This window comes from Sylvia atricapilla, chromosome 2 (assembly GCF_009819655.1).
Source record: "Sylvia atricapilla isolate bSylAtr1 chromosome 2, bSylAtr1.pri, whole genome shotgun sequence".
Lineage (NCBI taxonomy): Eukaryota > Metazoa > Chordata > Aves > Passeriformes > Sylviidae > Sylvia > Sylvia atricapilla.
This window is the reverse complement of record NC_089141.1, coordinates 114,229,096-114,256,133: the sequence shown is the minus strand read 5'-3', so window position 1 is coordinate 114,256,133 and position 27,038 is coordinate 114,229,096. Positions and strand designations below refer to the sequence as shown.

Here is a 27,038-nt window from a genome sequence, read left to right as displayed (position 1 = left end):
CCCTTGTAAACCATCACCCCAGTAAAATCAAGAGTCTCCTTTCACTCATTGTTGTCTTTCCTACGGGCCAGAGGACGCAGCAATTTGCAGGAATTGTTTTCCATGCAAAGGAATTTTGGTTTCGTTGGTTTTCTCTTGGTATTAATCACCTGAATTTAATGCCCAAGAAGCTGAGAGAACCCAAATTGGCCAAGTGATAAGTAAAATAATTTATAATTGTAATAAACCTACGAAAGGTCAAGAAGAAGTGGGATTGTTCAGCCTGGACAGGAGAAGCTTTGGGCTGAGCTCAGGGTGGCCTTGCAGGGCCTGAAGGAGCCCCAGGAAACCTGGAGAGAGACAATTCCCAAGGGCTGCAGGGACAGGACACAGGGGATGGCTTCAGACTGGAAAATTACAGGTTTAGATGGTATGTTGGGCAGGAATTGTTCCCTGGCAGAGTGGGGAGGGGCTGGGATGGAATTCCCAAAAAGCAGTGATTACCCCGGATTCCTGGCAGTGCCCAAGGCCAGGTTGGACACTGGGGCTTGGAGCACCTGGGACAGTGGGAGGTGTCCCTGAACATCCAGGAGTGGAACTGATGATCTTTAAGGTCCCAAATCCAGCCATTTCTGACAGAGGATGCAAACTCCAATAGTTTCTGCTTCTAATTATTTCTATGTCTATCCCAATTTTTTTGTACCGGACCAAAGCCATTCCAAACACCTCTTTGGGTAAATATCCCTGAAAGTTCCTGAAGCTGAGCAATAAACCCTGGCAGCTCCCAGAATCCCTGACACTGAACCGAGCATTTTGCCCCACGGAGACAAACCCAAGAGACCTCTGACACAAACCTGGGAATTTCTTGTTGGAATTCAAACCCCAACCTGAGAGCAAACCCACGATTTTTTAACAGCCCTTTGGAATATCCTTGTGTTTTTTGATGCTTTTAAGAGCAGAGTTTTTTGATGCTTTTAAGAGGGCTGGGAATGGTCAGATGGAACCTGTTTGATTATCTGATGTGCACTTCCCCAGGTCAATGATTGCCTCCTCCAGCACATCCCAGCCCATTGTTCCTCTCCTGGGAACAATCCCCGTTTGTTGGGGCCATAATAGGCTTGAATACACAGGGAAAACTCGGCCAGGAGTTTGCTCAGGGTGTTGTGTGTACTCAGGCACATGAAAGGAGCCCCGTGAGCTCTGGCACCACGTGGGGCTCCTGAGGGAACCATCCTGTTTGAGGCAGTGTCCTGGTAAAAGCCCGGCACAGGAGCCTTTGAAAGGAGCCCTGCGTAAATCCCAAAATTAAGGCTGGAAAAGAGCTCCAAGGTCATGTGCCTGATGCCCACCCAGCCCAGACCTTCCCTGGACACCTCCAGACCTCCCCTTCCAAGGGCTGACTGCCTTTTCCAGGAAGAAAATTTTTCCTGATTATCCAACTCAACCTTCCCTGGCGCAGCTCGAGGCTGTTTCCTCTCGCCCTGTCCCTGTTCCCAGGAGCAGAAACAGCTCAAGTTTGGAGACGTTCAATTTGGAGGCGAAGAACACCTTCAATTACCAAATCCAAGTGGCATCCTCTGGCACCTGGGCAGCACCAGGGGAGGGAGGGGCTGTTTTCAGTGGGTGTTTGTTTTTAGGGTAAGGAGCCCTTATTTATTGATTTTTTTTTTCTTCTTCTTCTTCTTCTTCTTTTTGTTTGTTTTATTTACCACGGAAGGTAATTGGAGCTCTGCTATCCAAACCTCGGTGTGTTCTGCCAGCAGGGGATTAGAGAGGAGAATGCTTGTGGAAAGAAATAACTCAAGAGAGATTTGATTTACCAGAGTTTTGCAATCAGTGCTTTTCATCTTCCTCATGACTGGGACATTCAAAGGCCAAGAAAATGCTTTGAGGGCCGGTGGGGAACAACCCCAAACATGAAAAAAAAAAAACCTCAAATGTTGAACTTCAGAATCATGGAATGGTTTGGATCAAAAAAAGAGGCTTTAAAGATCATTTTGTTCCAACTCCTGCCATGGGGACACCTTCCACTGTCCCACGTTGCTCCAACCTGGCCTTGGACACTTCCAGGGATCCAGGGACAGACACAGCTTCTCTGGGAATTCTATTCCTGGGCCTCCTCACCCTCATGGGGGAATAACTCCTTCCCAATATCCAGTTTAAAGCTGCCCTTTGGGATATTTACTGAGATATCTACTGAGATATTTACTTCAAACACCTCCAGGATGAGCTGAGATTCACCCTGGGAAAGAGCAGGGAGCCAGGCTGAGGAGTTTCCATGGAAAAGGAAGAGCCCCAGGAGACAGAAATGGTCCCTGAGGTGGAGCTGAAGGATGCTACTCCCAAAAATGAGAAGAGCAGGCAGAGGCTCCACCTTGGAGAGGTGAGGGAGATAAAGGAGTAAGGAATGAACCCAGGGAATTCCCTGAGACAATCCTGGGTCAGAGATCAGCTCCACTTTCCCAAGGACATAACGGAGAAGGGCTCGGGGAGTGGAAGGGGATCAAACCCAACAAACCAAGCAAGGAATCGCTGTGCAAGTCCAAAACAGAGCTGGGAATACTTGTCCCTGCCTGCCAGCCCTGCTCTCGGGATCCATCAGCTCTCCCGTGGTAAAAGACATGGACTGATTAATGAAAAGAAAACTGTGCCTGGGCATGAGCTGCCCAATTTTACAGCTGCCTAAAGATTCAGGGAGAAAATTTTCCAGAGGCAGGGAAAACCCTGGGGACTGGTTTCTCCGTGGTTTAGGTGCTTGGATACCTTCAAAAATCCTCCTGAAACATCTTTGTGCTCCCTGAGTTTTCCTAAATGCTCTGAAAAAAAAATTAAAAAAAAAATTAAACTCTCAATTATTTGCCTAAGAAATCATGGGATTGGTGTCCAAACGTAGAACAAAATTCAGATCTCTCAACTTCTCTGCTTGAAACTCAAGATTTCCTGTTTTTTTTGGTTGTTATTTAGTAGTTATCCTTGAGGATTCTCCACGTGGTGGGAAAAAAGTGGGGGAAAAAGCAGGGAAAAAGGGCAGAAGAAAAATTGGTGGAAGTGGAGGTGTTGCCCAGGGACTGAGAACATATTTGTAGCTTTATCTGCTGCTTCTCCAACCCCAGGAAGTGCCAGGAATATGTGGAATATGAAGATGGATATCTCCAATATATCGACACTTGGAAATCTTGCGGATTAACCACCATGACATAACTCTTTCCATTCGTTGATGGAAAAGCCAAACCATTTCAAGCCTTTTTTTTGTTTTGTTTGGTTTTGTTTTGTTTTCCAATCTGGATGTGAAGCTCTTGAGCAAGGCTGAGGCCCTGGAGCTGGGAATGGGGCAGGTGTTGAGGAATTGGATCCTCACCTCGCTCTGCTCCGTGTGGGAGAGGATGAAAGAGGCACAAATCTGTGGCTGAAGGGGGAAAAATTCCTGGACGGATCCCGGTGCTGGAAAGGCAACAGAAGCTCCAGAACAGGTGGGATTTATCCAGGGAATTGCTGAGGACCTGGAGGTCCAAAGTGGGAATTTGCAAGGAAAGGTTTTGTCTTGAGACTGAGACCCAACAGAGGGAAGTGTTCAGACTCATGGAATGAGGGAGTCATGGAAACCTGGAATCCTGGAATGGTTTGGGTTGAAAAGGACCTTAAATCTCATCCCATTCCCACCCCTGCCATGGCAGGGCCACCTCCCACTGTCCCAGGTGCTCCAAGTGTCCAGCCTGGCCTTGGGCACTGCCAGGGATCCAGGGGCAGCCACAGCTGCTCTGGGCACCCTGTGCCAGCCCTGCCCACCCTGCCAGGGAACAATTCCTGCCCCAGAGCCCATCCAGCCCTGCCCTGGGCACTGGGAAGCCATTCCCTGGCTCCTGTCCCTGCAGCCCTTGTCCCCAGTCCCTCTGCAGCTCTCCTGGAGCCCCTTCAGGCCCTGGCAGGGCTCTGAGCTCTCCCTGGAGCTTCTCCCAGCCTGGCTCCAGGGCAGAGAGAGAAGATCCCAAACGTTCTCCTGCCTGTTTTGGAGAATCAAAACTCCCTGGATGAAGCGAGTGGTGCAGAGAATTGATTGACTGGAAGCAAGGATGGGCCTGGAGAACATCTCCTGGGCCCTGCAGCCCAGCCACACCTCACGCTCTGCACTTACAGAGCAAAACTCCATCTTAAACTCCATCTTCGTGTATCTGAGAGCCCCTGGAAGACATCCAAGGCTTCTCTGATCCTTAGGAACCATCTCCTCATTTCCAGCCTAAACTCATTGACAGTTTAGAGGAGGAACAACTTGTTCTGGAGCCAGCACCAAATGGTTCTGCTCTTTGCCAGAGCCTCTCTGCCGTGGTTAATGCCTGGAATTGTCCTTCCTCTCCTCTGGAAAACCGAATTGATCTGGCTCTGCCAACCCCTCCTTTAAATCAAGGCCTGGATTGTGTTTCCCGCCTGCCTCCAGTTGCTCCCAGGGAAATCTCCCAGGAATAAAGGTCACCGGATTTTTATCCCTGCCCAAATCAGCCTTTGGGGAGGATCCAAATGGAATTACAGAGTTTAGAAAGCCAATGGGAGACGTGGCTCTCATTCCACAGGGGATGAAATGATTGAGTGAAAAAAGATGGTGTGGAGGGGCAGAGCTCAGAGAAAAACAGATATTATATTAATATATAATATTAATATATAATAATTCTCTAATAACTGCAGCTTTTTACTTCATTATGGACATCTTGGAGGGGCATGGAATGGTTGGGGTTGTAATGGAGCTTAAAGATCATCCAGATCCAAGGCAGGGACACCTTCCCTGATCCCAGGCTGCTCCAACCTGGCCTTGGACACCTCCAGGGATCCAGTGGCAGCCATAGAGATGATCTTGAAAGTCCCTTTCACCCCAAATCATTCTATAACTCTATAAAACAGGAGGTTTATATCTCTATTTGCAGCAGGGAGGTTGTGGAAAAAAACAGGGATTTTTTTTTCCTTCAGAGTGGATTTGCACGGGCCAGAATTGCAGAGGAATTGTTCTGTGTCTCCTCACCAGCTCGGATGCAAACTGGTTTGTGACACCACAAATGGACACCAGGATGAATGTGGAGCTGGGGGCACTTCAGAAGCGCTCCTGGAGAAGGAAAACTGTGGAAGTCACTGATGGAATTCCAGGTCAGTATTTATCATCTGCCAAGCAATAGTTGCAGATTTCATCCTGCACTCTCAGGGAAAAGATATTTCTCTCTATAAAAATTTCCCTTTTTTGATGGAGCCACTTGGAGCCCTGCCAGGATTTGCCAACCAACAAAATACTTTGGGAAAGCATCACCACTTCCACAAATTTTTGTGTAGCACTGGAGCTCCAGGTCCCCACCACGGGGTGACCTCAGCTCCTTCTTTTCCCCACACTGGAGCTCTGGGTGGCTGCTGGCAGGGAAGGGAGTGGGAAGGAGGAAGATCATTTCCTCCTCCTCCTCCTCATCCAGAGCAGGATCCTGGTGGAAATTCCCACTCCAGGAGATGGAGGAGGGCATCCATTAAAGGGGATCTTCTCTGATCTGGATGCACATGACCCAAATTATGGCGGGGAAACCTTCTGAGGGTGGAGAGAACATTCAGAAATGGTGGATCCAGCCCCATCCTGGGCAGGAAGGAGCAGAGAAGTGCCAGGCTCAGGCAACACCAGCTCAACATTCCCAATGGAGCGTTTTTTGGGATGGAGGAGTTCTGAATCCAGTGGGAAGGGGATGATCTGCTGGGAAAGCACCCCGTGCTGGGTGAAACACAGGGACACACTGCAGTGTCCAAAGGGGATGGAAATAAATCAGTTTTTAACCCACGAGACAACGGGAAGAGCTGGGAATTCCCTGATCCTGGTGTCCAAAGGGAATGGAAATAAATCAGTTTTTAACCCATGGCACAATGGGAAGAGCTGGGAATTCTCTGATCCTGATGTCCAAAATGAATGGAAATAAATCAGTTTTTAACCCATGGCACAATGGGAAGAGCTGGGAATTCTCTGATCCTGGTGTCCAAAGGGAATGGAAATCAGTTTTATCCCATGGCACAACAAGAATAGCTGGAAATTCCCCAACCCTAGTGTCCAAAATTAATGGAAATAAATCCGTTTTTAACCCATGGCACAATGGGAAGAGCTGGGAATTCTCTGATCCTGGTGTCCAAAGGGAATGGAAATCAGTTTTATCCCATGGCACAATGGGAAGAGCTGGGGACTCCCTGATCCTGGTGTCCAAAATGAATGGAAATAAATCAGTTTTTAACCCATGAGACAATGATAAGAGCTGGGAATTCCCTGACCCTGGCAGGCTCTGGATCTGTTTGGGAGCTGCCAGCACTCCAATCCCAACGCCCCAAAATCACCTGGAAAATTCATTTCCCAAGCAGCAGAGCGTGGGGCCAGAGTGACAATTAAATCAACCCCCTTCTGAAACGCTGCACATTCTTCTGATTCTCTCCCAGCACAGCGCAGGCAGCGAAATTAAAAACGGAAATATTCCAAACTGGGGTTTGATGCAGGCAGAGAGGGAACAAAGCTGCCGTAATTCCCAAATTTCAGCGCTGCCCTTGACTCTCCTCCTGCTTTGCAGCAGTTCCTGGGAACCCTGATAAACCCAGGCTGGGTTTTTTTATTTTTTTTTTTTTTTTATTTTTGTCCAAGATCCCGATAGCAAGGACCTTGAAATGTCTCTTAAACAAAGTGTGGTGCACCTGGAGGAAGACAAAAGCTCAGCTCCTAACAAAATAATCCCTCAGCCCTCCTGTTTGGTGTTAATTCAAAGGGCTGAGCTTTAAATGATCTCCCTTGCTTTGCTTTCAGGGCTAATTTTTTTTTTTTTTTTCCCTTCAAGAGCTGTCAGCAGTTTTATTCCAGCCTCTCGTTTCCAGGGATTTTAGATTTGGTCATAAAAGTGGGGAATTGAACATCTAAGGTTACAAAGTTTGCTTTAAAAAAAAAATTTAAAAAAAAGGCAAAAAGCAAACTCAGGTATTTTAAAGTGATCAAAAAGCCTAAAAAAGGACCAGAGGTGTAGCTTAAAGTGATTATTTGTTTTGCCTAGAGAAAATAGCTTGATTTCATTTATTTTTCAGTAAATAATAAATAAATCCCCAGGTGAAAACAACACCAAACAGCTGGAAAAAGGTGGAGAATATTCCAGGCCAGATTGGATGGAGCTTGGAGCAACCTGAACCAGTGGAGGTTTCCCTGGTTGGTTTTAAGGTTCTTTTCCAACACAAACCATTTTTTTTTTTTTTTGGTTCTATGATTCTGTGAATATTTTGTGGGCTAATTAAAAAACAAAAAAAAAAGTTATTTAATTGCACATTTTTGGATGATATTCCTGACCCCATTTATTTCTGCAATTTATTAACTCCACATCGCTGCCTCCACAAGAATCTTCTGGGCCTGAATTTTCAAATGTTTCTGTTGGCCCAGCAGAAAAAAAAAAAAAAAAAAAAAAAAAAATTCTGCGGTAAAGGAACCTTATGCTCATAATTTTTTTGGAATTACCCACTCTGGTTGACTTTAACCACTGTAAGATGAGGAATTGTGGATTTAGTGGGCTGGCGTCAGGAGAAACTCAACCTTAATATATAGATAGATTAGTATTTATTATAAATAGTAACTTAAATGTCTAGTTTAGCTTAAAATTAATATTTTGAATTTATATTTATAATTTAAAGCCTTCTCAAGCACAGCTCACATGGCTCTGCCTGGTTGGGGTTTTTTTTTTTACCCCTCTTTTCACAAAGGCAGGGGTGAGTTGAGGTGGGGATCTCCTTTTTCTGTGCCTGGAGGTCAAATCCTTTGACATTTTACACTCTGGCACAAAATAACCTCTCAACTTCAACCATGTGGTGGAAGCTTTTCCTCCCCTTTGGTCTGGGAATTGGCCATGGTTAAAAACTTCCAAGGGAACAGGTGGACGTGGCTCCCTCCTTGTGATATGGAAGAAGCAGAAAACTCGATTAAAGCCGTTTATGGGCTCTGAATTCCACTTTTAACATGGATTTGAAGCCGTGACACAAAATGGTTTTGTTCTCCCCTTCGAGACCTGCTAAAATAGGAAGTTAAAATTACCCTCAGTCCTTTTCTAGCCGAAAACCTCAAATAAATAAACAGTGGTTTAGTGGCATGGCAACCTGCCCCTTGCAATCCAAGAACTGCTCTGGGATGTCTATTTTAGTTTTGGTTTTGGTGGTTTTAAAAAAAGAAAAAAAAAAAGGAAAAAAAAAAGAGTGGTTTTGGATGAGTGGAGAATCAACTTGTGGTTACAGCTGGTGGGAGATATAGCAGAATTTTGGGATGCTGCTTGGATTTCAGCAGTGGATGGGGTCTGGTCTTATGGAAAGGACTTTGTGCTCTCTTCAATGAGAAATGCTTCAGGATGCAAAACAGGAAGGTGGGAAATGGGATGTTCAGGATGGTTTTTGGTTTTCATGGAATCACAGAATCCCGGACTGGTTTGGGTTGGAAGGGACCTTAGAGGTCATTTTGTTCCACCCCTGCCATGGCAGGGACACCTCCCACTGTCCCAGGCTGTGGACACTGTCCCCAACGTCCAACCTGGCCTTGGGCACTGCCAGGGATCCAGGGGCAGCCACAGCAAATCTGGGAATTCCATTCTTATCCCTCACTGCCAACCCAGGGAGCAATTCCTTCCTAATATCCAACATAACCCTTCCTTCTAGCACTGGGAAGCCATTCCCTGTGTCCTGTCCCTGCAGCCCTTGGGAATTGTCTCTCTCCAGGTTTCCTGGGGCTCCTTCAGGCCCTGCAAGGCCACCCTGAGCTCAGCCCAAAGCTTCTCCTGTCCAGGCTGGACAATCCCAGCTGCGGCAGCCTTTCCTCCTTCTCCCTTGTTTTGGAGCCCTCTGCTCTGAAACTGAATAAATAAGCAATAATAACAGTAAAAAAGAAGTGAATTATCCCAGCTCTCACAGGAGATCAACCCTAATCCAATCACACTTTGATCACTGAGGGGAAAAAACTTATTGTCCTGGAGTTTTTTTCCCCACCTCATCCCTTTTTTTTCCTGCTGTGCTCATGTGACCCTGAAAAGATGAGCCCTGGAAGTTAAAAGGTGACGGTGACAACAGACAAATGAGAGAGGCTTCAGTTTGGGGGTTATTTTCCTGATAGCCACTGCAAACCTCAACAGTTCCATCCTCAGTGGAGAACACACCTTTGGGAGGGAAAGTGGAGCCAGGAGAAGAGGAGAACATCCACGTGGGAACACCCATGGCTGAGCCACATCAGCAGGTGAAACATTAAATCCTGTTTGAAACAGCAAAGCCCAACCACCTCCTGCAAGTATTCCAGGAGGGAGCAGCTGGATCCAGGGCACAGCAGGAAAAACCTGTTGGGATTTTAAGAGAGATGGGACCACAGGGAGACATCTTAAAACATGATTTGTTGCCTCCGTCTCAGGAAGTGAGAACATCTTCACCGCCCACACCAGGAGCTCGTGGGCAGTGGTCACAAGAGCACAGGCTACAAGGGGTTAAAAAGGTTTATTTGCCAATAATCTACTGCCACACAGATAATTTTAACTTTCACACTAATGGTTAATTAACCTGCATCACACGTCCTGCTGCAATGAGGACTTTTTATATCCAATCCTATAGTGACACAAAATCCTACAAAACTACACCTTAAAACTTTTTATTACCTTCATAACTACTTCTATATCATAACTTTAAAGCTTTAAAACTTTCCTCTACCTCAAGCTCCACAGAGCTTGATATGTCTCTGCTTGAACTACAAATCCACATTCTTGTTTCTGGTTTCTAGATCTGGAAGTCTTTTCCAAGACCCTGTGTTCTCTGCTGCATTTGGGCCTGCATGCAATTAGATTTTGGGGATTTTCTGTGCCTGGGTTTCCCACAAAACCCATCAGGAATTCTGCAGGGGAGCAGGGAAGAGGGATCCTGGGTGTTAAAGCTGATATTTTGCCAAGCAGAAAGTGTTCCCAAGGAGTTGAAGAGTGTGAGGCTGCCACTGATACCTCCACCCACGTCTGCTCTGGCTGCTGAGCAGCCATAACAAATCTTTTTTTTTTTTATAGGAACCCACAATAAAATTTGGGTTTTTTTTTATAGGAACCCACAATAAAATTTGGGTGTTTTTTAATAGGAACAGAGCCATGAGCAGGAGAAACTCAGCGTGGTTTGCCCTGCAAAAGTGAGTGGGATGTGAAGCGTTGGATCCTTCACATGAGCTGACCTGGAACTGCTCCAGCAAGGGGAAGGAGCTGTGCCTCTTCCCAGTTTCTTTTTGTTTTGACCAGAGCATGACAATTCGTTGATTTTTAGTAGTAAAATCAGTAGGGTTCAGTGTGGTTACACTGGGATTTTGGGGAGAAAATCTTCCCTGTGAGGAAGGCACAGGTTCCCCGCAGAATTTTGTGGCTGCCCCATCCCTGGAAGTGTCCAAGGCCAGCTTGGACTGGGATTGGAGCAACCTAGGATTGTGGAAGATATCCCTGCCCATGGTTTGGGTTGAAACTAAATCATCTTTAAGGTCCTTTCCAACCCAAACCATTCCCTGATTCTATGATTCCCAAAAATACCCCAAACCCAGCAGATCTGCAACAATTCCACTAATCCACAGACCTTCCAAGCCCTGGGAATAAAGGAGAATTCCAGGTGTTGCCTGAGGTGAGTGCAAACCTTTCCTGCCTGCAGGAAAGAGCACCCTGCTCTCAGAAATAAATCCCAAATTAAGAACTTCTCCCGATTCCCTGTAACTATTCCTCTCCAAAACACCAGCAGAGAGCCTTGACTGAGCCCATTTTCCTTCTGGTTGGAAGAGGAGAGGAAAACTCTGTTAGGAACAGCACCTGCTAAAAACCACCCCTGTCCCACCTCTTTGTGTCCATCTCCCCATAAATCTGCATTTTGATAGAAGAGCTCAGTGACCTGACCCACTGCCCAAAACTCCAGCTGGAATTTTAGCAGGGACAGACTCAGCTCTAGGGTGAAGATTCCAAGCTGGATGACTCGGTTTCATCCGAGCCTGGGAGGAAATCAGACTCCTGAGCGACCCTTTGGCAGGTTTTTGTTCCGACAAAACCTCCTGGAAAACCACCAGCCACAGAAACACCTCCAAAGCAGCTTTGAAAAGAAAGTCTCAGCACTCAGAGGTAATTTTGAGGGGGTGAAGAACTTTCAAAGCTCTCTTTGCTGCTGCCTTCCTGGGAGAGGTCAAAGCAAGGTTTGGACAGTATTTCCCTCTTTCTCCAGCACACTCATGGCCAAATATCCATTGGGAAATACACCTGGAACAAGGCCTGGCTCTGCAAGACACCAATGGCTCTGCAGGTGCTATGAGGCAAACAAAACTCATGAGTTTTTCTGGGATTACAAGAATGGGCCCCTTAAAACCTGCCAGGCTTCCCAAATTCCCCAATTCAAACTTCCAGCCTTCCCAGAATCCAAACATCCATCGGGAGGCCCCTCTTCTCACTCCTCAAAGGCTCTCACGTGTCAAAGATATTCAGGAAGAAATGGAAGCAGAGCAGCACTGCAGTCACCAGTAGGCTGCAGGGTGGAGGTAGGTGAGCAGGGGGAGTATCAGACTGGACCCCATAAAACTGGCAGCCTTGCCAAAATCCCATATCCAAACATCCAGGCTTCCCCAAATCCAAACATCCACTGGGAAAGCTCCTCTTTTCACTCCTTAAAGACTCTCACATGTCAAATATCCAAAGATCTCCCAGGAGAGCCCCAAAGAAATGGAAGCCCAGCAGGGCTTTGAGCCCCCATAAGCTGTGGGATGGAGGTGGGCGAGAGAGACGATTACAATGGGCACCATAAAACCTTCCACAGTTCCCAAAATCCAAAATTCAGACATCCCCCAAAATGCAAACATCCACTGGGAAGCCCCTCTTTTCACTCCTTAAAGGCTCTCACATATCAAAGATCCAAAGATCTCCAAGGAGAGCCCCAAAGTGATGGATTTGAGCCCCCACAGGCCATGGGATGGAGGTGGGCGAGCAAAGAGAGCATTACATGGGCACCTTGAAACCTGCCAGGCTTCCAAAAATCCCAAATTCAAACATCCAGGCTTCCCAAAATCCAAACATCCACTGGGAAAGCTCCTCTTTTCACTCCTTCAAGACTCTCACATGTCAAAGATCGCCCAGGAGAGCCCCAGAGGGATGGACGTGAGCCCCCATGGGCCGTGGGATGGAGGCAGGCGAGTGAAAGGAGGATTACAGTGGATCCCTTAAAACCTGTCAGGCTTCCCAAAATCCAAACATCCATTGGGAAAGCTCCTCTTTTCACTCCGTAAAGTCTCTCACATATCAAATATCCGAAGATCTCCAAAGAGAACCCCAAAGTGATGGATTTGAGCCCCCATAGGCCGTGGGATGGAGGTGGGCGAGCAAAGGGAGAATTACAATTGGCACCTTAAGACCTGCCAGGCTTCCAAAAATCCCAAATTCAGACATCCCCAAAATCCAAATATCCACTGGAAAGCTCCTCTTTTCACTCTTTAAAGACTCTCACATGTCAAAGATCTCCAAGGAGAACCCCAGAGGGATGGACGTGAGCCCCCATGGGCCGTGGGATGGAGGCGGGCGAGAGAGACGATTACAATGGGCACCTTAAAACCTGCCAGGCTTCCCAAAATCCAAAATTCAAACATCCAGGCTTCCCAAAATCCAAACATCCATTGAGAAAGCTCCTCTTTTCACTCCTTAAAGTCTCTCACATATCAAATATCCGAAGATCTCCAAAGAGAACCCCAAAGTGATGGATTTGAGCCCCCATAGGCCATGGGATGGAGGTGGGTGAACAAAGGGAGAATTACAATTGGCACCTTAATACCTGCCAGGCTTCCCAAAATCCCAAATTCAGACATCCCCAAAATCCAAATATCCACTGGAAAGCTCCTCTTTTCACTCCTTAAAGACTCTCACATGTCAAAGATCTCCCAGGAGAGCCCCAAAGTGATGGATTTGAGCCCCCACAGGCCGTGGGATGGAGGTGGGCAAGCGAAGGGAGGATTACAGTGGATCCCTTAAAACCTGTCAGGCTTCCCAAAATCCAAACATTCATTGGGAAAGCTCCTCTTTTCACTCCGTAAAGGCTCTCACATGTCAAATATCCCAAGATCTCCAAGGAGAGCCCCAAAGAGATGGAAGCCCAGCAGGGCTGTGAGCCCCCATAGGCCATGAGATGGAGGTCGCGAGAGAGACGATTACGATGGGCACCATAAAACCTTCCACAGTTCCCAAAATCCAAAATTCAGATATCCAGGCTTCTCAAAATCCAAGCATCCATTGGGAAAGCCCCTCTTTTCACTCCTTAAAGGCTCTCATGGGTCCAAGATCCAAAGATCTCCAAGGAGAGCCCCAAAGTGATGGATTTGAGCCCCCATAGGCCGTGGGATGGAGGTGGGCAAGAGAGACGATTACAATGGGCACCATAAAACCTTCCACAGTTCCCAAAATCCAAAATTCAGACATCCCCCAAAATGCAAACATCCACTGGGAAGCCCCTCTTTCCACTCCTTAAAGGCTCTCACATATCAAAGATCCAAAGATCTCCAAGGAGAGCCCCAAAATGATGGATTTGAGCCTCCACAGGCCATGGGATGGAGGTGGGTGAGCAAAAGGAGGATTACAATGGGCACCTTAAAACCTGCCAGGCTTCCCAAAATCCAAACCTCCACTGGGAAACTCCTCTTTTCACTCCTTCAAGACTCTCACATGTCAAAGATCTCCCAGGAGGGCCCCAGAGGGATGAACGTGAGCCCCCACAGGTTGTGGGATGGAGGCGGGCGAGAGAGACGATTACAATGGGCACCTTAAAACCTGCCAGGCTTCCCAAAATCCAAAATTCAGACATCCCCCAAAATCCAAACATCCACTGGAAAGCTCCTCTTTTCACTCCTTCAAGACTCTCACATGTCAAAGATCCCCAAGGAGAACCCCAAAATGATGGATTTGAGCCTCCATAGGCCATGGGATGGGCGAGCAGCAGGGAGGATTTCGGGTACTTACCCTGAATCTGACTCTGAGGCTGCGGGTTAAAAGCTGTGCTGTGGTTCAGGGAGGCTCGAGGGTTGGCTGTAGGGGCTGGGTGGTGTGGGCTGACCCTCATGGCCGTGCGACGCAGCTGCTCCAGCTCGCTGAGGCGCTCGGAAAAGGACAAGCTGCCAGGCTTTGTCTGCTCGTCTATTTTCTGACGGTGTCCTAGTGTGGGAAGGGGAGGGGGAAAAAGATCAGAAAAAGCTCGCTTGGTACAGGAGGTCGGTTGGTTTTGGTTTGGTTTTAATATTTTTTTAACTCGTTTTTTGCAATCTCTGATCTGCCGGTGAAGGTCCTGAGCTGGGAGTGTCTGGAAATTAAAATCACCTCTCATTGTTTGATTTTTGGTTTTGGATTGCATTGAAATCTCGTCTTCGGCCTTAGGCTGAAGAACCAGAGCCACTGCAAATTTCAGGGCCTTCCTACCCTTCCCAGGGTTTCTAAAAGGAGGAAACTGCCCCTGTGCTAAACCTCCACTGGGAGAACTCCTCAAAAATTCAATCCCAGATTGTCACCAGGGCTATAAAATAATGAACCAAATCAAATCCTGCTTTTGGATTCCTTTGCCATGGCTTTATGGACAGGAGTGGGAAATAAACACCAGCAGAATGGAAATTGGGATAACGAAGTTTCTCTGGGTGGCACTGGGAGCCTCAGGAACGTGAGGTCCCATCACACACTCAGCTCTGAGAGAGGAAATGCTGAATTTGGAGTGTCAGCAGGGCACAGGGGACTTGGGCACGGCCATGTGGGAATTACAGGGTCCAGCACTTCCCAGAGCAGCCCTTGGAGTCCCCATGAAGCTCCAGGGCTGGGAGGGGACAGGGAAGGTCCCAGAGAGGCAGGACAGCATCGGGACACATCCAGATTCAGCTGGAAGGACTAAGGTGACACATTTCTACTGTCCCAGGCTGCTCCAACCCCACTGTCCGACCTGGCCTTGGGCACTGCCAGGGATCCAGGGGCAGCCACAGAAAATCTGGGAATTCCATCCCAGCTCCTCTCCACTCTCCCAGGGATGATTTTTTTCCCCCAATATCCAACCTAACCCTACAATCTTTTATTATGAAGCCGTTCCCTGTGTCCTGTCCCTGCAGCCCTCGGGAATTGTCTCTCTCCAGGTTTCCTGGGGCTCCTTCAGGCCCTGCAAGGCCACCCTGAGCTCAGCCCAAAGCTTCTCCTGTCCAGGCTGGACAACCCCAGCTGTGACAGCCTTTTCCAAGGCCCCGAGGCTGCCAGAGCTCCAGGAGCCTTTGGACTGCCAGGGATGCCCAGGGGGGATTGTTGGGGCTCTGGACTGGGTGATCCCTGTGGGTCCCTTCCAGCTCAGGATACTCCATGATTCTATTCCATGATTCCACGATTTCTGCACATTGGATTTGTCTCAGGACATCAGCTGCCTCCTGGATCTTTGTGCCTTATCTTTTGTCCTCCTTTCCATCGGACATCATTGTCCTGCCAGGAATGCAGCTCAAACCTCCCACCCAGAGGTCAAACAAGGTCAAACTTCATTTTTTTACTTGTTCCCTTGAAGAAACAGGGGAACTTGTGACAAGGAAAAGGGGAATGGCCTTAAGGTAAAGGAAGGAAGGATAAGATATTGGGGTATTGGGATACTGGGAAGGGATTTCTCCCTGGGAGGGTGAGGAGAGGCTGGGATAGAATTCCCAGATTTGCTGTGGCTGCCCCTGGATCCCTGGCAGTGCCCAAGGCCAGGTTGGACACTTGGAGCAGCCTGGGACAGTGGGAGGTGTCCCTGCCATGGCAGGGGTGGAATTGGATGATCTTTAAGATCTTTTCCAACCCAAACCCTTCAGTGATTATATAAAAAATAAACATTCTTTAACTTTTTATCCACTATTCCTTATTCCACACTTCCTCCCTTAGCATTTAATCCATAAACATTCCTAAAAATCCCTCTCTCACTGTTGAACATCACTGAATAAGCAGCAAAAAGTTCTCTGCAGAGCCCCGTAGGCCCCTTCCTCTACAGAGAACTCTTTCAAGCCACCCTGACAGCTCAATCAAGACACAGGCCCATTTCATGCACTCAAAGGAAAATGTGCATTTAAAAGCAGTTCCCAGTAGCTGCATTTCTAAAATTAAATTTTATAACTCGTCTTATGGTTCCAAATCTCAGTGGCTCGGCATTTCTTCCCCTTGCCAGGCCCTTTGGCACAGCTTGAGCTGTCTCAGATTCCACACTGTGCTGTAAATTATCCCAAGGGGAGGGGGGGAGGAATTAAAATATAAAAAAGACATATTATATAGCAGCGGTTTCATCATTAAAGACACCCATTAGGGCTTAAAAAAAATCAAAAATTAGAAATAAAAAAAAAGGAGGGGAGAAGCAAAGACAGATGAAAAGGACTGTTTATCTGGTTGGTTGGAAGCAAATGCTGAGGTTTTCAGCAGAGAAACGCTGGAAGTTCCTCAAGCCTTGGGCTCCTGACCCTGGAAGTGAAGGCCAACGTGTGGAGTCACAACCCAAGATGTGTAAAATACCTCATCCATGGATTATTTTAAGCTCCAGAAGGCTCAGCCCAGGGCTGGCAGAGCCAAGAGCCACATCCTTCCAGCTCCAGCCCCACACTGGCATTTATCCCTGATTTCACATCCTCCTTGAAGGCCAAGTTTGAGCCCCTGGGATCTCCTTTTCCCCTCCCACCTCTCCTGAACCCTGCAGGCTGCTCTCAGGTCTCACAGAATTCCACAATCCCTGAGGTTGGCAAAGCTCTCCCAGCCCAGGGAGTCCCAGCTGTGCCCTGTACCTCTTAACATCTGCCAGGCTTCCCAAGTCAAGCGTCCAGGCTTCCCCAAAATCCACACATCCATTGGGAAAGCGCCTCTTTTCACTCCTTGAAGGCTCTCAATTGTCCAAGATCCAAAGATCTCCCAGGAGAGACCCAAAGAGATGGATCTCATTCCCAAAGGAGATGGATCTCATCCTCAGAGAGATGAATCTCATTCCAAAAGAGATGGATCTCATCTCCAAAAAGATGAATCTCATTCCAAAAGAGATGGATCTCATCTCCATAAAGATGGATCTCATTCCAAAAGAGATGGATCTCATCCTCGAAGAGATGAATCTCATTCCAAAAGAGATGGATCTCATCTCCATAAAGATGGATCTCATTCCAAAAGAGATGGATCTCATCCTCGAAGAGATGAATCTCGTTCCAAAAGAGATGGATCTCATCTCCATAAAGATGGATCTCATTCCAAAAGAGATGGATCTCATTCCCAAAGAGATGGATCTCATCCTCAAAGAGATGAATCTCATCCCCAAGAGATGGATCTCATCCCCAAAAAGTTGTATCTCCGTCCCCACCTTGTCCCCACCCCACCTCTGCTGGACATCTCCAAGGGAGGAGACTCCAAACCTCCCTGAGGAGCCCATTGGAATGCTTCACAAAATTCCGTGACAAAATTCCTCCTGATGTCCAAAATTCTCTCTGCTGTCCAAAAATTTCCTCCCGATTTCCAAGGTCTCTTCATACCCTGTGTCCACCAAGAGAAACTTGGACCTTCCCACCCCTCCCTGTGCTGCCCCAGAGCCACCAGCTGAATTTTGGGGGTGTTCCACAGCCTCCTTTTCCACAGCCTGGGATTCCCAGGAGCGCAGGGGCGCAGATCAGATCTGTCTCATCCCAGTGGAATTTGTGGAAATCCCATTTGTGCGGACTCAAAGAGAGGAAGAACAGCACCACCAGCTCTTCCCTCAGGAGAACTCTGCTGGTTTAATGCCTCCAGTTTCATTTTGGGTGGGAAACCCTCGGAATCGAGGCCGGGCAATCGTCACCTCGAGATGCAACTCCCAAAAAAAAAAAAGAAAAAAAAAAATTCCCTCTTTTACCCAGCCAGAAAAATCTATTTATTATTTCTCTTATTTCTCTTCCTGTGACTGCACAGAACCTGTTTGGCACCGAGGCTGGTGCAGCGGAGAAGTGAAGCAGCGCGTCAGGAGAACGTCACAAATATAAATACTTCTCCCAAGCCACTCTCAAAGCACAGGCAGCCCTTTGTGAGGGCGACTCGTATTTATTTGGGTGTTTATTAGCTTTGCTTTGAAGTTCCCCACTAAACACCTTGCTGGAGTCTCCTCAGCTCACCCCTGGGAAAACCAGGACTGCTTAATTAACCTTTTTTTTTAATTTTTTTATTTTTTTTTTCCCAGCTGGAAAATGGAAGGACGGAGAAATGAGGTGCCAGGAGGTGACCCTGTGACAATCCCTGTGCTCCCAGCCTTGGGAGGTGACCACAAGCCCACACTTCCCTTTTCCAGGATGAAAAATAAAAAGGGAAGGTGTTTGGAAGCTGCTTTGGCTCTGCTGAAGCACTCGGGCCACAAATCTTTCTGAAAATCACTCCCAGTCCCAGCTGCTGAAGGAAGAGCTTGGCTCAGAGCTCACACGAGGTGGAACCACTGCCCTCTTCCCCTCCCTTGTGTCCTCTGAGGATTTTTGAGGTGGCTTTTTTTTGTTTTGTTTTGTTTTGTTTTTGTTTTTGGGGGGGGTTGTTGGGTTTTTTTTTGGTTTTTGTTTTTTTTTTTTTGGTTTTTTGGTGTTTTTTTTTTTTGGTTTGGGTTTTTTTTTTTGTTTTGTTTGTTTTTATTTTTTGTTTTTTTGGGGGGTTTTTGTGTGTGTGTGTGTGTTTTTTGTTTTTTGTTTTTTGTTTTTTGTTTTTGTTTGTTGGGGGGTTTTTTTTTGGACAAGGATCAATTAAAAAAGAAAAGTGAAAATTTCCCCCCCTCAGATTGCAAGGTCTAGAATAACCAGGACACTCAGCCAACTTTGCTAAACCACAAGGTTTGGGAGCTTTTTTGCCTTTTTTTTTTTTCACATTATCCCTTCTAAATGCTGCCTGAGTGAGGTCAGGAGGAATTTTTTTTCCTTGATTTCTTTTTTTTTTTTTTTCTGACATGGAATATTACACAGGCAGGGCAGGGCAAACATTGGCTGTGCTGAGCCTTTTACAGCGAGGCAACATGAAAGTGCTTCCCCTCTTAATGGGCAGGGAAATGCAGTTTTATAGAGTGTGGAACACTCAGCCTTGGCCTGCAGCCAGAGGTTGGGCTTGGGGATGTGGAAATGTGGAAATGACAGCAGCAAAGTGCCTCTGGCAGCCCCTGCCTTCGTGGGGAATGGTGCCTCAGCCTGGGATTCACCGGGAGGAGAGCAGGGCTCAGGTGCAGGAAAAGAAACACTTCCTTTACCTTCCTTTTTGATTTGGAATTTTCCTTTTGTGGTTTTTTTTTTTTTTCTTTTTAATTTTGTTTTATTTTATTTTATTTTATTTTATTTTACTTTATTTTTATTTTATTTAATTTTAATTTAATTTTAATTTAATTTAATTTAATTTAATTTAATTTTTATTTTTTATTTTAATTTAATTTAATTTAATTTAATTTTATTTTTATTTTCATTTTTATTTCATTTTATTTTATTTTTAATTTAATTTATTTTATTTTATTTTTATATTATTTTATTTTTATTTTATTATTATTTTTACTTTTACTTTTATTTTTATTTTTGTTTTTATTTTATTTTATTTTTATATTATTTTATTTTTATTTTTTTATTTTTACTTTTATTTTTACTTTTGTTTTTATTTTATTTTTATTTTTATTTCATTTTATTTAATTTAATTTTGTTTTATTTTTATTTCATTTCATTTCACTTCATCTCATCTCATTCTATTCTTTTTTTTATTATTATTTTTGCAGGCATCCTTCGATGCCTCTCAGGCCCATTGGGTAAAGCAGAGGCCAAGGAAAGGCGTTTGCTCCTTTCCTTCTCCCAGCTGCAATTCTTGCGGAAAACCAGGAGCCTTTTCCAACGGAACACTGCTGGAATGGGTTCATGGATCTCCCTGCCCATGGCAGGGGGTGGGATCAGGGGATCTTTGAGTTCCTTTCCAAACAAAACCATTCTGTGACTTTATGGGGCTTTTTTTTGGTCTTTTAATCAAGTTTTTTCCTTGTTATTACTTCACTTTTCTGTCACTTGCTGTTAAACCAAACCAGAGCTCAGGGATCTGAGGGAAAACTGGGTCCGGTGTGGGCTGGGGATCAGGAAAAGCTTCTATTTATCTTCTTTTATTATTTTAGATTATATTTTATATTATATATATTTAGAAATGTTAATATATTTTTATAAGATATAAATTTTTTAATACCTATTTATAGATCATATTATATATTCTATTACAATTATATATTTATATATTTAGATAATATAAAAATTGTATTAAATATATATTATATTATATTTACACATGTATACATTTATACATTTATACATGTATACATTTATATTTTTATATTTTTATATTTTTATATTTTTATATATTCATGTTATATTCGTATTTTTATATTATATTTACATTGATTCATTATTTATTTATCTCCTTTTTTTCCCATATTTCCTTTTCAAATTTCAATTCTTAAACTCTTAAATTCATCATTATTAAATTGTTACTTATTCAACTATTAAACCCATGAGGTTGGTTTTTTTCCCCCCAATTTCCCTCCCCATCCCACCATGGAAAGTGGAGGCTCAGTGTGCTTTAATTACTCCTGGGATTAAACTAAAACAGGGGAATTTAATGAAGCTGAGCTTTTGTCCCTGAATTCTCCCCCTCCTCTGCTTTTTCCCTGTGAAAAAGGAAATTTCACACCCAAAATGTGGATTATTCCCAGGAAAACTCAGAGCCTTTACCAAAGTAAGGAATGAGTTTAAAGAATCCTGTTTCCTCTGGAGGCACTTTGGACCTTCTCAGGGCTGGTTTTATTCAGGGCTTTGGGTTGGCTCCAGCTTTAGTGAGACAGAAAATCACCCAAAATTCCATTATGTCCAGAAAATCAAGTGTTGAACATTGTTCTGTGCCTCGGGGCTGAAATTAATTGTGATTATTTTGTCCATAGTGATGAGAGGAAATGCTCGTATCACTCTGTTTAGTCCAAAAAAATTAATAAATTCTTGTAAAAAAATGGATTCCTCAGCCACAGAAGTGTTCAGGGACAGGGCATGGAGCACCCTGGGATTGTGAAAAGTGTCACTGCAGGGCAGAGGTGGAATGAGATGAGCTTTAAGGCCCCCCCAAACCCAATTTTGTGTTTCTATTAATTAAAATAGAATGCCTCTATATTATTGCCAAGCTGGGAAATTCTCTTAAATATAAATGCTTGCAAAATATATATGCTTGCAAAACAAGCATCTTTATTTTGCTAACAATGCCTAAACGTGGTTTTCCTGCAGCCCAAATTGTAAAATCCTTTCCCCTGCTCTCCTCTGTGCACATCACAAGGACCAGCTCAGTGTCAGAGCTCACCAACCACATCTCCAGTGTCCAAAAATAATGTCAAAACTGTCTAAAAATGGGCTTAGGCACCCTGCAGGATATCTGGGGGTTTCCTCAGTGACAAACAGGATTGCTGTGGGGAGCACAAATTAGACAGGCAGAGTTTCAGCAGCAATCACGTCTATTATTATTATTATTATTATTTTTTTTTTTTTTTTTTTTTTTTTCCTTTTTTTTCTGTAAGTGCTGTGTTGGGGGGGATGAATCAGGGAAACCTTATAAATATGATTGCTTAGCAAAAGATTCTGAAAATATGAAACCTGTAATGGAAATAGAAATGAAAGCTGACTGTGAGTTGTAGGATACTGAGTCTTAGTTCCTATAGAACCTGAAAACAATGGTCTAGCTGCAGGAGAATCCCTTTGGATTGAACAATCCCTTTCTGCTGGCTGAGGGATCCAAAGGTCAATGCAGCAAAACAGAAAAGTCTAAAGAGTTGTTTTTAGAGTTTAAAATATAACACAGGATGGTGATATAGCAGTTCTTACAGGCTGTATGTAGATTCTATAGGATTTTGTGTCTTGTGTTGGTTGGTCACTGAAAATCAGAATATTCATCACAAAAGGAGATATAATGGATTGTAACAAAGACCTCGCTCTCTTAACTCTCTTACCTCTTCCTCTTCTCCTTTCTGCTACTCTTGACTCTCTTACCTCTCCTCTAAACTCTCCCCCTTCCTCTTCCCCCTGCTCTCGCTCTCTCCTGCTCTCTCCCCTGCCCTTTGCTCTCTCTCTCCCTTCTCTCTCAGCTCTCCCCCTGCTGTTCTCTCTCCCTCTCTCTTTGGGATCCCCTCCAGCCCAGGCTGGGGGCTGAAGGCAAGGCCCTTTTACCCCTGCAATAAACCCACATGTTCTGGCATATCCAGGTGGGCAGAATTCCTTGTCCCAGCTCTCCATGGATTCGCCTACAGTGCTGGACATCACAAGCCTCATTTTCCAGCCAGCAGGAACATGGTGGCCGACAGGAGATTATCCCAATATTCCCAATGCTCTGCCCTGTAATTAGCAGCAGGAGCAATCAGTGTTGGTGTTGGATAAATGTGGGAATGAGGCTCCATGGCCAGGTTGATCCAGAGGAGCTCTGGGACATTGGGAAACTCTCCCAGGGGAATTCTCTCATCCCTTCCCCTTCAGAGCTCACCCCACCTGCAAAAATCTGCTCCTCACTTGGAACAACTGCAGCTAAAATAATGTTTAAGGTACAATCCTGTGCTGAGCATTGAAGTTTCCCACCAAGTGATCCCGTTTTTTTCTGTGATTTCCAGATTCCTGCTCTCCCTGTTTTACCTGGGAAAACCCCAGGGAGCTTCTTGCACCTCCTTTGGAAGTTCTGGGATTTTTTTTTTTCCTTGTGTGTTCTAACAGTAGTTGAACAACATTTCGACAAAATACTTTTGTGTAGTTTTTCTTTTTAAAATAATATTTTAAAATAATTATATAAAAATATATAAAAAATAAAACAATTTTTAAATTATTTTAGATTTTTTTTCTTTTTTTAAACATAGATATTTTAGGTAGAGGAAGATTAGTAAAAAGAAGAAATTCTGTCCCAGGATAAACCAGAGCAGTCCAGATTAATCCTCTTGCCTGATATATTCTACAAAATGAACTTCAGTTCACAAATCCCAGAATTTTCAGGAATTCACAATATTTTGACAAAATATTTTTGCCTAGCTCTTATTTTTAAAATAATTTTAAAAAGTATCTTAGATTACTGCTTAAAAAAAAAAAAAAAAAAAAAAAAAAAAAAAAAACACAAAAAACCCCAAAACAAACAAAACAAAACAAAAAACCCACAAACAAACAAACAAACAAAAAACCCCAAAAACAAACAAACAAACAAAACCACACAGGTATTTCAGGTAGAGGAAAATGTGTAAAAAGGAGAAATTCTAACCCAGGACAAACTAGAACAGTCCAGATTAATCCTTTTGCCTGATATATTCTAGAAAATTTACTTCAGCCAACAGAATCCCAGAATTTTCAGGGATTCACAATATTTTGCCAAAATATTTTTGCATAGTTTTTCTTTTTTAAATAATTTAAAAAGTTATTTTAGATTACTTTAAAAAAAACCAACAAAAAAAAAAAAAAAACCAAAAACCCAGGTATTTCAGGTAGAGGAAAATGTGTAAAAAGGAGAAATTCTGACCCAGGATAAACCAGAGAAACACAGATTAGACCTCTTGCCTGATATATTCTACAAAATGAACCTGAGCTCACAGAATCCCGGAATTTTCAGGGTGGGAAGGGATTCCTGGAGCTCAGCCAGAGTGACCTGGAGCCCTGAGACACGAACACATCCACGTGGGTTTGGAATATCTCCGGAGATGGAGACTCCACGCCCTCCTTGGCCTCCCAATTTCCAATCCCCTGCTCTAATCTCAGGCTGGGAGCTCTGCCCATCACCAGGATGGGTCTCTCCTGCTCTTTCCCTCCTCTTGATGAACACACAAAATCCTCAGGTTTTCTCCCAAACCCAGAAAAAGCAATCCTGACACGTTTCCGAGGCAGGAATTTTTTTCCTCCTCTCCCCCGGCTCTTCTAAAGCTCAGCTGTTATCTCCACTCAAACCACAAGTGTTTTGTTTTTTGTTTTTTTTGTGTAAGATTCACCTGAACTTCTGCTGAATGTGTGCCCCTGTCTCTTGTGGAAGTGTAATTATTCCCTGGAATTCACCCCAGGAATTAGGTCATGGCAGTGAAGTAAAAGTCACGGAGGGTTGGGAGGGGGAAGAAGTTGATCACGAAAATTAAACGAGTTTGCAAAATCACACACAACCTTTAAGGTTTTTTTCCTTAAGGTTTTTTTCCCCTTTTCCCCATCTCAGCTTCTAAAACCCCAAGCCCTTGATGATGTTTGAACGAGTCTCAGCTCAAGCCCTGCTTTGCCAAAAGACTCTTTTGATTTTTTTTTTCTGCTTTCCCTCTTCCCAAAGTGCCCCAGGAATCTCTTGAAGCCACAGCTGGAGCTGGAGATTTCTCTCGAGGAGAAGGTGCAGAATGAGGCCAAACCAGCCAAGCACCAGCTTGGGGAGAAACCAAGAAAAAAAATACAAAATACAGGCACAAAAAATTTGTTTCCCCTCTCCTCTCCAAGGGAAAGCTGCTGGAAACACGTGGAATGCTGGAATATCCTGAGCGAGGAGGGCTCCACAAGGATGATCCAATTCCAGGTTTTGCCCAGACCCCCCAACAATCCCATCCTGGCATCCAAAGGCTCCTGGAGCTCTGGCAGCCTTGGGCTGTGCCCATTCCCTGGGGAGCCTGGGCAGAACCTCTGGGGGAAGAGCCTTGTCCTAAAATCCACCCTGAACCGCTCCTGGCACAGCTCCATCAGGAACTGCAGCCCAGGGAAGCTCTGCCCTCAGTGTCCTCTCCTCCAGCTGGACAAACCCAGTGCCCTCAACCCCTGCAGACCCTTCACCACTTTGGTGGCCTCTTTGGGACCTTCTCCAAGAGCTTTTGATCTTGTGTTGAGACACCTCAAACTGCCCCAGGGCTCGAGGTGGACACTGATACCTCCCTGAGGCACCTCAATCCCCATTTCCCTCCCTCACCCTGAGCAGGAGAAGGCAGGGCTGAGGACATTTGTCACCTCTGCAGTGACTCTGAGCAGGGCAGAGGTTGTACAAACAGCAGAGGAATTGCTCAGGCAGGAACATTTCGTCATGGATATGTCCAGGCAGTGAAAGGTCCCAATCCCTCACCCTCAGATGGGGCTGGACCCAAAGGTCACAAGTCTTGTGCCCAAATTTAGTGCCCAACACCAAATTCAATTTACTCCCTGACTACTGAGCCTCTGAGCACTCGGAGCTCTGCTCCTGCCCAAGGGAAGGGTTTCACTGGGGCTGCTCACCTCCCTGGGATGAGGAGCTTGGCTTTTTTACCAAATCCACACCTGCTGTTGCCACACTAGAGCTGAAAAGCCCTGCCTTTGCACAGAAATGAGTTTGGCTATTTAAATCTGTCCATTCTCCTCTGCACTGTGAACCCATAAATTTCAGGTGGCTCTGCCTGGGTTTTATTTTAACTTCTGGAACCCTTTTTTTTTCCTTTTACTTTTTAATTTTTTTTTTAAATTATTTTTTTTCTTCCCTGATTTTTCCTCTGCAGCTGCAGGGGAGATATATAGTGAGCTACTGTGGAGCACTCTGAAAGCAGGGCCTCTGAGAAGTTTCCAAAGTGGAATACAAGCAGGTTATTCTTTGCCTTGTTTTCCTTGGCTCGGCCCAGGCGGCGCAGGGTGACTCAAACTGGGATTAACTTTCGAGAGGGAAGTGGTTTTGGTCAAACCCAAACTGTTTGTGGTGAGATTGGGCAGATCCGTGGGGCAGGTAATGAGGAACAGCCCGTGGTGCCAGCTGAAGGGAGGGATCAGACAAACAGAACCCTTAATAATTAAATTAAACGTCGTCTCGTAAATGGTTTTTTGTTGGTTTGGTTTTTTTTTGTTTTGGTTTATTATTTTTTTTTTTCTTCCTGCAGTTTTATGTGCTGAGGGTTTTATGTGACACAGCCCGGATTTTCTGGACTGGTCAGTCCCACAAGGATGGCCTGGTGGATTTGGGGTTTGAAAGGACTCAAGGTCCAAACCCAAAGGAAGAATAAAAGAACAAAAGGTCAGGCGCTATTAAATAAATAAAACTAAAATGTCTCCGTGTTTTGGTTATGACTGGGGAAATTCTTTCTGCTGTCTCCTCCCGTTTTTACACGCTGTTCCTAATCTGTTCCACGATTAAGGAAGGCTGGGAAGATGTTCCCATCCTGCTGTCTCTCTAGGAGGTGTTTAAGGGATTTATGAGGACATCATGTCCTTGTGGGACAGACAACTCCTGCCCTGGTGATTCCTGAGCAGAGCTGAGATGGCCTCTCATGGAATCATGGAATGGTTTGGGTTGGAAGGGACCTTAAAGATCCCAGCATGGGCACGGACATCATCCACTATCCCACGTTACTCCAGTCTGTCCTTGGATGTGGCTTTTTGTCTTCATATCCCTAATTTTAGGCAAATGAGCTGCACAGGGAGGGAGGCTTTGGGCTCCTGATGGAATCCCCCCAGCAGGAATCCCCCCAGCAGGAATTCACAGCTGGTTTTTTATTGCTGAGTCACCCATGACCCAGCACAAAAGGGATTGTGGGATCATGGAATGATTTGGGGTGGAAGGGATTAAAGATCATCCAGCTCCACCCCTGGATATTTCACAGGGATTCCAAGAGCTGCAGAGAGCAAAGCTCTTCTGAAATGTCCCACGGTGTCTGGAGAGACAAGGAGAGCTGGAATTGTCCTGGGTCACAGCCCCTGTCCTCAGGTGATTTACCACAGAAATGTTCTTTGATGGAAAATCATGGAATGGGTTGGATTGGGAGGGAGGTTCACATCACCCAGTGCCACCCCTGCCATGGCAGGGACACCTCCCACAGGATGCTCTGCAATGGATTTTTGTTCAGAAATTACTCAGAGAAACCTTCAGGAAGGGCTGGAGAGGCTCTTCCCCAGTCTCTGATTTCAGACAAGTAAAAAAAAGCTGAAAAGAAAAATACAAAGTGTATGGTGGGAAGATTCCAAAACATAATGAAGAGACAAAGAGAGCTGGAATTTTCTTGTGTCACAGCCCCTGTTCTTGGGTGATTTACCTCAGAATGTTCTTTCATGGAATCATGGAATGGTTTGGGTTGGG

The 27,038-nt window shown here is 45.1% G+C and overlaps 2 protein-coding genes across 2 annotated transcripts in view; one reads left to right on the top strand and one right to left on the bottom strand.

Moving 5' to 3' along the window:
* LOC136358251 (runt-related transcription factor 1) overlaps positions 1 to 27,038 on the bottom strand; it is a 101,246-nt gene that overhangs the window by 37,070 nt on the left and 37,138 nt on the right. Inside the window, exon 4 of the mRNA XM_066314227.1 lies at positions 13,971 to 14,162. Coding sequence (XP_066170324.1) covers positions 13,971 to 14,162 — 192 coding nt within the window. The remainder of the gene's footprint in view (positions 1 to 13,970; positions 14,163 to 27,038) is intronic.
* Positions 1 to 27,038, top strand: part of RRM1 (ribonucleotide reductase catalytic subunit M1) — a 516,096-nt gene that overhangs the window by 477,634 nt on the left and 11,424 nt on the right. The gene's annotated exons all lie outside the window — the stretch shown is intronic.